The sequence below is a fragment of the Prinia subflava genome, chromosome 3 (genome assembly GCF_021018805.1).
Source record: "Prinia subflava isolate CZ2003 ecotype Zambia chromosome 3, Cam_Psub_1.2, whole genome shotgun sequence".
In the NCBI taxonomy this organism is placed as follows: Eukaryota; Metazoa; Chordata; class Aves; order Passeriformes; family Cisticolidae; genus Prinia; species Prinia subflava.
Genome location: NC_086249.1, coordinates 94,427,301 through 94,440,156, shown reverse-complemented (window position 1 = coordinate 94,440,156; position 12,856 = coordinate 94,427,301). Strand labels below are relative to the sequence as shown.

The 12,856-nt window shown below is 41.4% G+C and overlaps 1 protein-coding gene across 1 annotated transcript in view; it reads right to left on the bottom strand.

Annotated features, from left to right (window-relative positions):
* PDK3 (pyruvate dehydrogenase kinase 3) overlaps positions 1-3,977 on the bottom strand; it is a 51,535-nt gene extending 47,558 nt beyond the window's left edge. The window contains exon 1 of the mRNA XM_063392976.1: positions 3,750-3,977. Within this exon, the coding sequence (XP_063249046.1) occupies positions 3,750-3,855 (106 nt within the window). The 5' untranslated portion in view covers positions 3,856-3,977. The remainder of the gene's footprint in view (positions 1-3,749) is intronic.
* Between the last annotated feature and the right edge of the window lie 8,879 nt (positions 3,978-12,856).

Sequence of the window (12,856 nt, the reverse complement as noted above, 5' to 3'; positions counted from 1 at the left end):
CAGCACCAGCACAGCTTCAAATGACTCCTTCATGCACGATCAAAGAATTACACCATTTATACTTCACTCATCATTTGTGCTTAATTATATGTAACCTTTGCAGCATAAACCATTCCTTTGACACAGCATTTGTCAGTAACTCCACTGCACACGGAGGTACCACGATGTAAGCAGGCAGCCGTGCGGAGCTGCCAGCTGGGGCAGGGTTCAGCACTCGTGCCGGCTCACGCCAAGGCCAGGCTGCAGCGCAGGCACCAGGAGTTCACGTCTCTGGGTGACTTTTTTAAATGCTAAGACACTCCTAGAAAAGCAACTCTGCTTCCCTCAAACAGACAGGTTATTGCTTCCCCAGGCAAGGGATTGGCCATTGCGTTACTCATCTGTGTGGCTGCTGATTAAGGATTGGCTATTTTGCATTAACCTGTCACTGACTAAGGCCCACCTTACATGCTGAAGCACGACTAAATTGAGATGCTCCATCAATACAAATCTCCAAAATGGACATTTTTTTCTCAGTCTAGTCCCCAAACTGTACAAAGATCCACAGACCTGAATGTTATATGACATCTCCACTTACAAGTTCATTTCAGAAAAGATATTTTAGTAATCAATTTAGTATGGATCATTAAGGTATGCCTGCACTTGGAAACCTACCAAAACAATTTCCAGAGGAACTACCAAAGTTCAGAAATGCACAGCTGAATCCAATTGGTAGATTTTGTATTTTTTTTCAGAGCAGAATAATTATGGAGGCCTGGATAAACATGGAGTGACATGCTAGCATTAAACAAGGTCAAAATTTGTTTATATTGAAACACACTTACAGAAGGTCATTCTTCTGCAAAGAAATGAGATTGCACAAGAGCATTGGGAAATGCACTTCATAACAAAAGAAACTGCCTGAGCAGAATTCAGGAGTGTGCAAACAGAAAGTGTACACACAGAAAGAAAGAAAAATGTGCCCAGTGTGACTGCTCAGACTTTCTAACACAGAGGTCCCAAGCTCACGGCACAGTAACCTCTGACACACTCACGGCAGCTCCAAAGACAGCTGCAAGCTCAACAGAACACGGACACAAACAGGACTCGGCTACAAAAACCAAGCCAGCGTCACTGCTTTAACTACTGCCTCCTGGTTTGCTTCACAGGATTCTAGTGCTGGCAAGCTACTTTAAACAGTCTCTTATAGTGGTTTAAATAGCTGAATTAAGCAGAGACAGTTTTAAAATAAGTGTCAGTAATTTATATCACTGGAAAGGAATAGAGACTCTACATCCTCACCATGCACACAACTTGTGTTCCATACAACCCACACTGCTAGTCAGCAGTTAAAAAAAGCCCAAGCTGAACCTCAATATACATTGCCATAGATAACTATCTTTGAAGAGACTCTTCAGCTCAGAAAAAACAAAGTTTCTCTTCCCCAGCTCACCAGAATTTTACAAATTTCTAAGTCAATTTAGTCTAAACCAAGCACATTCACGTAGCTCAACTAAAAAGACCATTTTTCTTGAAGTGAGACACTAAATAGCCTCTATCAGCTGACCACAAAACAGTGTCTTCTTCCCCTCAAACATTCTTACAAATGAACAAACACAACTGAACTGCACCTTGAGTACCACGCTCCTTATGCCTGGCACATTTGCTCTCTCTTAAATACATGTGTACTGCAGCACCAGCAAATTCTTTTTTGGCTAATTCAGATATAAGTAACACAGTTCCCTGACACAGTGCATATTGTCCAGGCCTTCCACACCTCAAGTGGGAAAACTTTTGCATTTGCATTTTGATGTCAATTTTTCCTCTAGGCCTATGAAGACTTCAGCTGAACGTGAAATTAGCCAAAGCTGAAAACATCTAGGATCACATAAATTACTGCACTGGGTTTAATCTATTTGCTTCAACTGCTGTAATTTTCCTGCTTGAGTTTTCCCAAATAAATACAGGCACTAAAGAGTAAGTAAGTGAAGATGTTAAGTGGCCCATAAAACTTATTAAGATCAAGGTGATAGGTTTAGCAAGGTTAATATAACATAAACCTACTAATTTTAGAAACTCCTGGTGACCTTCCAAGCCCAAGCCATAGACTTTTTTTTTCTTCAGAGGTTTTAAATGTCAATGACTAGATAGTTTCCCATCAGTCTTAAGACATGAAGGCCCTTAAATACATAGCCACACACAGAGAAGAGTCCAATGACACATCCAGTGACAACTGCAGCACATCTAAAAAATAAGTCTGGCCAGGCTGTAATGTCCTGTTCTCACTCTGTTCGTTTTCAGTAACATACGCCAGGCTTAAAATTGTAAAATAAAACTGCTTCTTCTGGAGAATTACAAAACCATCAAGTAATACAGGCACTACAATGTTAAAACAAATGCAGCATGATGAAAAGGCTGCCAAGAAGAGATGTCCAAAGGCAAACAGTAATGCGGGGCAACACAGAACTGTAGAAATCCTTACCAAGAAGCAAAGTTTCATCTGAACATCCAAGGCATTAAAACAAATCCTGAAATCTTTACACCTCTTTAGTCACAACTGAAAAGGATCACAAACACCAATACTTCCCCAGCAACAATTTACAAAGCCAACTTTTTCAAACAGGCAGAGGTGACACAATTTGTTTAGTGCCAGGGCTAAAACGAAGATATTCTAAGTTTTAGGCCATTGCCAGTACAGAAAGACAAAGCATAAGAAGCACCAATGCTAGAGAAGAAGCCCAGCAGCACAGGAAGGGGTGGGGAAGAGGTAACAAACTCAGGTGAGTGAGACCAGAGAAAGAAAGCACAGCTTCTAGTCAGGTTCTCTTTTAAGTCGAGACAAGGGGTTTCAGGTGTTTTTTTTAAAGGTACAAAATCCTGTTTCCCTGAGACAATATATCAAGCTCATTACTGGCTTTCTGTACTTACAGCATTCTTTCACTTATTTCACCATAATTGTGCAATTGTACCCACTTTTAATCACTTTCTGGATGAACACTGGCTCATTTTTGTCCTTTTGTACCCTTACTGTAAGAGTGGAATGAAGGAACACTCTGTTAAACTACACTGTGTTACTCACGGCCTTTACATTCACTCCACCTGCAATATTTATATGATAATAAAATCTCAAAACCCCTCGTGTCAGAGAGCAAGAGTCGAACAACCTCCAATAAAGATATGAGTTTATCGTTATCTAGATGGAAGCATGTTTTTTAACAGCAACACAAGCCACTCCTGGATTTCACTGCAGGGCTTCTGAAAAGAAAAACACTATTTATTATCGCAACACTTCCTGAAGTGCTCCTGAATTTTACACAAACAAGTCTCCTATACAAGTGCGCTGAAGAGTTCATGCCCGAGCTTTAAGTAAGCCGATCTCTGCAAGGCAGATTTAAATTTTCAACGCTCAAGACCATTAACTTACTCTCTCCATCACTCGCTAAGCTCACAAAACGTCAGGTCAGGAACCCTTATTTTGATCCCCATCCGTGTCAGGGGATAACGCAAGAAGCAGGGGTAACCCCGCCTCTCCCGGCCCCTCGCCGAGGCGAGCAGCGGCTGCTTGCCGGCCGCCGGCTGCCGGGCCCGGGGGGCGTCAGCGCGGGGCCCCGGGGCCTGCGGGGCCGCCGGGCCGGGCCCCGGCCGCGCTCCCGATGCGGGCCGAGGAGCCGCGGCCGAGGAGCGGGGCCTGCGCGCCGACCGCCGCCGCCGCTCCCCGGGAGAGCCGCCGCGACCCCCACATCCCCTCGCGCCGCGGCCCCGGCACTCACCGAAGTCGAGGAACTGCTTGATGGAGAGGGGCGAGGGGGAGAAGCGCGAGTAGTACTCGATCTGCTTGGGGATGGGGTTCTTGAGCAGCGCCCCGCACAGCCGCATGGCGCGGCCCGCCCGGCTCCGCTGCGCTCCCGCCGGCGGCGGCTCCTGCCCGGGCGCGGCCGCTCCGCGCCGCCCGTCGCGCTCCGCGGCCCGGCCCGGCCCGGCGGGAGGGGCGAGCCCGCGCCCGCGCCGCGCACGCGCACGCCGGCGCGGGGGGCGGGGCGGGCGCGTGAGGGGAGCGGAGCCGAGCGGGGTTCGTGAGGGGAATGGAGCGGAGCGGGGTTCGTGTGGGGAGCGGAGCGGAGTTTGTGAGGGGAGGCTCAGCCGGGCCTTGGAGCCACAGGCGCTGCCCGCAGGAAGGCTGGACAACACCTCTGGGATCATCGAGTGCAGCCCAGGACCGAGCACCACCGTGTCAACTGCACCACGGCGCTGAGTGGCACGGCCAGTCTTTCCTTAAATGCCTCCAAGGACCGTGACTCCACCACCGTGTTGTCCACAAAAATAGGATTCATGACCTGCTGTGTGACAAGCCAATAAAAATACTCCTGAGGGAGATACTATTTTATTTCAGGGTTGCCCAAGCTTGGGTACTCAGTGGTATTCCATTAATCAAGCACACCAGCTATCAACACTTTTTACTAATTAGATTTTAGTAAACAAAAGAATTAGTGGTCATTGGCTACAAGTGACATAGCCCTGTTATTAATTAGTACTCTTCAATTGGTTAATGATTCTCTCTCCTGTCATGCTAATTCGCCCTCTTCTGGTGCCGTGGGTTTCCGGTGTCGTGGTCAGGGAGTCAGTCAGCCTCCCCTGCCAGAATTACCTCTTACCCAGCTGGAGCTGATTTCAGCACAACTGCTGAGTTGGCTTTATTAGTTTCTTCTGAATATTGGGAGTTCTGCCAGATGTCTTTGTGGCCCGTAAATTCTGCATTCTTTGTGTCCACTATCAGTGGCATCCTTCTCCCCGGATTTTGTTAACCTCCCTCTACATCTGAGATCATCACAGCATGTCAAGCCCTAAACCTTAACAAGGCAATTCTACCAACAAGGGGTTTTTTTTTTTTTCTGACAGCTGGACATCACTTAGAGCTTGCTTGCTAGCTATGTGTTCCACAGATTAAATCTCCACCTTGTTGATTAAGCTTGAACATATACAAATATCAAACATCAAAGAACATCCTTTCTTGAGCAAATTTTACATATTCCACATTTTGCAACACCTTGGCAGTCCACTCCATTATGTAATCACCCCTTCTGTGAAGAAATTCCTCCTGATGTCCATCCAACCCAACCATCCCCTGGCAGTTTAAGGCTATGTCCTCATGTCCTGTTGCTGGTTGCCCGGGATGAGAGCCCGATCCCCACCTGGCTGCACCCTCTGTTCAGGTTTCATATGGACCAGTTAAAGCATCCCAGCTGGTCCCAGACCTGCCCAGCTGGCTTCCAGCCAAAATACAGCCCTCGTGTATCCAGTGGGTTACACAGTGGCTGTGAGGCTGGCAGAACAAAGTTGAGTATGTGTAATAATAGTTGAAATTTTCTGAAAACCTCCCATTTTTATCTGAGAAAGCATCAGAATACAATTAAAATTATTTGTGATTACTAGAATCAAAAGTGAAGCAAGGTGTTGGAGAATCAAAATGTATCACTGAATGCAGTCACTGACTGGTTTTTGTATGATGTGGTTTCAGTACATTTAAGACAAATAACTGGTGACCAATTCCTTATTTTTCTCCAGTAAATTCAATGTAAACTTCAGCAGGCACAAGATAGTATTCCTTTATTTTGACTTGCAAAAGAAACCAGTACTCTTCAATTACTGGAAGTCTCTCTCCATCCTTTCTGTCATGATTGTTCTAACAGAATTTGAGACAGAGAAATCCTGACCTAATGTACAAAATAACTGGAAAGCATTTTAAAATCACTTCAATTGCAGCTTATAGGAATGACTGGCTTGAAGAGGCATGTCATGTAATCAAGACTGACAAAATGAAACATCTACTGTAATTCTGAAGACTTTTTGGCAGGTGAGGAAAAGTGTTTTAGAACTTTTGTTATATACTCATCAGGACTTGATTATGATTCATTTAGAGCATAAGTCTGAAATCAGTTGTGGAATTATCTTAAAGAAAATATCTTTTTTTGTTAAAGACAGAACAGCATTTCCCACATTAAGATGAAATTAGCAACTTCAAAGGATGATTCATTATCAACATTTAAGGCATTTGATTTTATGTATCTTTCACATTTTTAAGTAATTCTAGTATGATTTCAGCTTTGAAAAGTACCAAGACAACAGTTAACTATTGAGTTGTCTTTCTAAACACAAAATCCTTTTTGCAATTTAAGCATCACAGTATCTTTTTTTTTTTTTTTTAATTTCTTAAGCCTGTATCAGCCAACCCATGTAAAAAATAATTTTTTTTTGTCTGTGGTGATACAGACTAAAACCACAATGAGGACACGCACAAAATCACTGCAAAACAAAGGTCTGCTCTTCTCATCAGACTCCCAGTAACTTCTCTCAACTCTGAAGAAACTGGATGACATAACCAACAGATCTAATTCTCCAAAACCTGTTCAAACACACGCTTTAGAGACATCCAGATCCCAGCCCCACCCAGCAGATCTTCATGGCCTTGTGTTAAGAAGATTGCAGAACTTGCTTGAGAGAACATAAAATACACACGGGAAAGGCTGGTTTTACCAATGCAAGACAGCAGCAAGCATACACATAACGCTAGTTCTTAAACAATCTGCTTAAAGAGGAGTTAGTGGTATAAACCATGCAAAATACAAAATGTCACTGGGTTCAGTAGGATTAAATGATAGGCTGAGTTTTGCTTTTTTGGACCAGTTGGATTTCTCATACCTCATACCTGCCTCACACCTGCGTGTGTTTGAACAGTTTTTGGAGAATTAGATCTGTTGGTTATGTCATCCAATTTCTCCAGAGTTGAGAGAAGCTACTGGGAGTCTGATGAGAAGAGCACACCTCTGTTTTGCAGTGTATTTCAGAACATATCTGGTGCAGAAAAGCTTCCTGAACTCATTCTGTGAGAGCCCCTCTGCATCTTTGTTTATATGTTAAAGAACTTCTACAAGCATACAGGAAAGAAATTATTTACCCCTTAAGAAAATTTAATTTTAACATTGATAACACCTAATACAGCTGAATTTCTCTGGTGTTTTCATCATCTCTCTTTTACCAAGGGTATTATTTTCATATTTTCCAGTTAGATTCAAGTCTGGAATAACTAGAATTAACCAAGGGGTCAAAGATGACCCATTTTTTACGCGGCCATTTAGTAGCCAGAACAACTTAGTCCTTTGTTCAGTTAAAATCTGTGAGCACACAGGCAACTGGAAACCGCAGCACCTGTAAGGGAATTCGGGTCTTGGTATGGAGAGTGGCCAGAACCCTCCACTGAAGACAGGATGCCTGTGGTGTCCTGGCCCAGAGAGCACCACCCAGCCCCACTGCCCCTGGCTTGCTCCCAGGGAACTCCAGATCACTGTGACAAAGGAGATGGATAATTAAATCTGAGTAAACAATCTTGCCTTAATAATTTTTCTTGGATTTCTCTGTTGGAGTTTGTATAAAATCAGTGTTTCTGACTCACAAGCCACAGAAACTTTGAGAGGGAAAAGCAGCAATATCAGGTTTTGCTGTAGAGTGATTCCCCTAACAGAGGAACTGATGTAGAGAATATTTACAAAAGCAAAGCTTTTTGGTGTTTCCTACCTCAGAAATTTCAAGCACTGACTTTTGACCACTGGATTCAGTGCCAGTACTTAAAAATTTGCCTCCCCTGGGTTTGTGTTTTAGCTATGATGGGAGGGAGGGACTGTGTACCCTAATGCTAGAGTATGCATAGAAGGAAGAGTCTTTGCTGCTCCTTGTATGGGACTTGCTTTTATATGTTAATTCAGTGGAGCCAGGGGCATAAGTAAGAGACCCTACTACAACTAATAACCAGAAAATTAAGTTACAGAAAATAAAATTCTCCCTAAGTTTGAGTTTTCTTAGCACTTAGTTAAGATTAGAAATTCACTCCTACAGAAATTTGTAGCCAAACTTGGTTTGGAGATTTTAAAAGATGTATTTTTGTTACATTTACAGATCTTGTTCTTTCTGGACCTTTGTATTGCATGTGCTTGTTTTCATGGATCAAAGCTTTTGTATGTAGTATTTCACTCAACATTTACTCACAGTGAAAATTTCAGACTTTTAAAACACCAGAGCCATAATCTCCTTAGCAAAGCTTGTTTTATTTCACTGCAGAACATGTCGTAGGTCTATAAACCAGCTGCAGGGGATTCAGCATAATGAACTTCTTTGTATGGATATCAGAGGAGGGGAAAAGGAATGCTAAACTGTAAACCAAGAAAACATGGTTATTAGTGTTTTCTGGACACATTGACTTTGTGGAATTCACAGTAATTTTTTTTTTTTTTTAACCAAAAAATAAACCTATATTGAAGTTACTATAACCTCTATTTCTTAAAGTTCAGAAGCACTCATTGAGAATGGGGATAGTACAATTGAAACACGAACAATAATAATAACCAATAACAGTTATTTGGAGAAAATTTACACAGAAAATTATAGTCCCAAAGTACCTCTTACAAGATGACAGAAAAATCAGCACAGAACAGGAAAAACCAGTATAGGGTGATGTTTCATACAAATTCCTGCTCTTCACAGTACTAATATTTGTCAATAACCCCACTGTATTTTCCTACCTGGCATGATATGCTCTCAGGGGTAGATTCAAGTCGTGAATCAAAGCCACACTGGGAACACGTGGAGTGAGAAAGGGATAAGGCTCTTTACTGAAGCTTTCCTGAACGTCAAAGAAGATCTGGTTTTATTTTTATTAATTTATCACTTCCTAGTATTTGGCACTCCAGTGGGCAGCTTTGGAAGGACTGTCACTCACAATGTTCAGAAAATTGATAGTCTTGCATTTGGGAATATACAGGTAGTATTATACCTTGTTGCTGCCATAACCTACATTTTCAGCCATTCTTGTCTATTACCCAAGAGAAAAAAAGGTTTTTTACCAAGTTTTTTGCCAGCAAAAGCTGGTAGTTGCTGCATTTAGTGTTTCTCACCCTAGTTAGATGACCAGGAGAGTTCAGCAGTCTTTCTAAAGGAACCATCTGGAGCTATCAAAGACTGTACACAGCAAGTCTAAAAGCTGGGGAGTTGAAGAAAGTCTTGACTCTCTCTGCAACCAAAAATATCATGGCTTGTCAAATGGTTTATCTGGTTCAGAGGTGGTAGGTTTTTTAGATTATGAACTCCACAACTTCTTCAATTGCAGAGTTGTCCTCTGTAATTTGCTTTAAATTAAAGCTGGTGCCACCATGGAGCTAATGTTGGCTCTCTGTCAGATGACACCATCTGTGTGTCCAGCATTAATGGACAGACCTACTGTACTACCTAATAGCCAAAAAACTTTTCATCTTTAAAGAAAAACTAATACCTTATTTTCTTTTGAAATTGTTAAGGCATGCAGCTATGACTGAGTGGCACAGAACCACACCAGAACAACCCCTTCCCTATAAGACTGTCTTGGTGCTTCCTTTACCATTCAAACATACAAAAACCCCCACAGCAAGGTCCTAACTTGCATCTAAAATGTGGAAAACTGAACCTAACCAGCAGTCCTGCAGTAGCTACAAGTACCTACAAGTTCACTTGTAGCAAGTATTTACAATTCATCTTCTTTTCCAGAAACAGCTTGAAAGAGCACCAGCTGAGGAAAAGTCACTGGTACATAAGAAACACAACTTCGGGTTTTGTACTAGGTCCTTTAAAATGAGATTGACAATATACTTTGAGAAGGACTGAACAAGTTTGGCATTAGTAGGTGAGGAGTGCCTGGGAAAGAAATTTTCTTTTCCTTTTTCCTTTTTCCTTTTTCCTTTTTCCTTTTTCCTTTTTCCTTTTTCCTTTTTCCTTTTTCCTTTTTCCTTTTTTCCTTTTTCCTTTTTCCTTTTTCCTTTTTCCTTTTTCCTTTTTCCTTTTTCCTTTTTCCTTTTCTTCCTTTTTTTTTTTCCTTCCCTTGCTAGGGAGTTTTCCAGGGAAAACTCAAAACTTTATGTCAGATTGAATAACCATAACCACACCCTGACAAACCTTTATCTTTGGAGAATATAATCTCAACACCTTTTTGTTTGCAAAGCTGAAATTTGCAGGGATTTTGCAAGGAAAAAGCTGAAAGGGAGTTGACCTTGCTACATGAATTTTACCATGCAACAGGAGAAGTTCTCATATCCTTGGAAAAATGGAACAAAATCTGCCATTTAAGAGAGCAGGGTTCAGTCATCTTTGCTATGAAAATTTTCACATGGAGATAGAAATGCACTTTTTGTTCATTTTGCATAGCAGATTTGTTTTTCATGCACTCAAATCATCAAGTAGAAACTGCTCTTTTTGTTTGAATAACACCATAATCTCGCAGGAAGTTGTTCCCATCTCTGCTAGTACTTGACACCTTATCTAGCAGGATGAAAGGTTGGATAAGCAGGTTTTCCAGGACTTTCACAGCTCTGCCATATAGCTTGTCCTGAAACTGAGGGGTTTTGATTTCACTGCAACCCATGAGGTGAGAACTAAAACTTCCAGGAAACACCAAAACCTGTTTTTTATAGAAACATCAAAACTTCTTCTTTGAGAATCCACCAGTTTCATTGGATTCCTTAAATAAAATTGCATAAAAGTTTAGCTCTGATAGCAACTGGGAAGAGCTGTCCTGCTTGTCATTGTGGAGCTTTCTGAATTTTAAAAGTCTTTACCATTTTAATTCCTGCTCCTGAGCTGCACTTTCCAGAGGAACCTGTGTGCCAAGAGACAAGTTAATAAAAAAAATCTGAGTCCAAATGCACACTTTGTAATGAATCATCAGCCATTTTCCTCTCAAAAACCAACCAACCAAACAATATTAGGGAAGCACAAGTGCATTTTCTGATTGCCTCCTCTTCCAGATCTTGGCAGCAGAAAATGTGTTGAGAAGAGCCGCTGTTCCAATAGCAAGTGATGCATCACTTTGTTCCTCTGCATTGATCAATCTCCTTTTTACACCATTATATTTCCTTGTGTCTCATGCACCAAATGCGAGAAGTTTTATAATTCGGTGTGATATCAAGTGCTTTTCTGAAATCAATAAGCATTACATGCACTAGAATGCTTTTATATAACACACACATAATTGCAGTGGGTTTGGGTATCACATTTGTCTGGCCTGATATGGTTTATTAACCTACAGTTCTTACTGTTCACTGGGCTTTTTCAATCTGTAGATTTACACATGAGTTGGTGATTGTTTTAGTCTTTATTCAAAACCATATAAAGTTTAAACAAATTATTTTAGTTTCTCAAATTTTTCTGTTAAAAATATTTTCCTGCATTTGTTCAAGCAATAAGCTTTTATTATTCCCATTTTCATGTACTCCTTTTATTTGGTACTGATTTGAAACTGCACAGTAAGGAAACTGAACTAGTTTACAGAGCTCAAGTTAAACATATTTAACATTTATGTGACATCCTGGATTTCAAATCTATACCTCTTGCTGATACTGCTTTTACTTTTTGCTGGATTCTGGGATTTCTCTTCCCTGTAAAAAGAAATACATGTTTTGCTTGGTTTTCTGTAATGGTGTGCACACTGTAGCTTGTAGACTGCTCTAGATGAGAAAATAGGCAAACACAGTGTTATGTCTATGTACACTGACTCAGAAAATTAGCCCTAAGCCAAACAGAAAACTTGTCAGGCTTATAATAGCACTAGTTTTGGGTTAGAGATAAGCTTTTCTGGTAGGTATTGTACAGGAGTTCTTGCATCAATCTTGCCTAATTTCCAGGTCCTCTTAACAAGGTGGAGTCACATCAGGATGCAATTGTGGTTTCTCAAACCCATGTCTGTAGTGGAACTCAATACCCATGCCAAACTAGAATCTATTTTAATTTATCTGTAAGTACACATTCCAAGGGAGAATTAATGCATCCTGTTCATGTGGCATATCCATGCATCTGACCCTGGTAAATGTAGTAGCCTCCATTCAGGCTTCTTCAAGTAGCCTGGAAGGGCTGCTGCCAGCAGCTGGTGACTTCTCCAGGAGCACCATTTGGCAAGATATCCTGTGTCTCTGTGCAGAGCCTCCTTAAAGGTGATGACTGAAAAATACTGTAATTTAACAAGATAAACAAATAAATAGTTTTTTCAACTGCTTTACTTACAAAATATAACATGCATCTTATTATGCAAATTGTTTTGATGATCTGTGGGAAAGCATAGCATAATGACTCTGTGGGTGGGAAAAAACTTTTGCTCTGGTGTTTGCTTGCAGATGAGTGCTTTGAGATAACAGGAGTAATAAAATGCCTTTCTTAGGTGAAAAACAGATTCCGTGCAGATTCCTGACAACCTGGAAGTTTTACTTTCTCCATGTTGCAACATTACTCAGGCCTGCAAGTTTGTTGTAGGATGGATTAGCTTTGAAAGATTCGATAAGGATATGGATGTGGATAAGAATGGAATTACTGTTGACCCAAAGTCATCTTTACACTTCATTAAGCAACTGAATGCTAAACAAGAGGTTGTCACACTCGAATGAGCAATAACATTACCACATTTGTGTAGCTCAGTGCCTTTCTTCTCAGCTGAAGCTTGGGGTGGCGTGTGATGGACACACTGAAAAGCACAATGAAGAGCACAGATAATTTTTATTTTTAAGGTTGCTGAATGCTTGCCTTTAGAAGCCATTTCCAGTTGTGTTCAGCAGATGTTTGCCAGCTCTTAACCACTTGACAAGTATTGACTTCTGGTAGTTTGATCTTACACATGCATAATGAATGGGAATTAATCACAAGATGACTTTTCTAAGTGAGAGGAAAGGAATAGAGGGTCCATCAGGAGCACTCATGGCTGAACCTGCGTCATAATCAAGCCCAGATATCTCTACCCTATACCTCAAAGGGACTCTGTCTTCTGTGTGCTATAGCTGTTACCAGTGGTGGAGCACAACTATGGAGTCTCACCTTT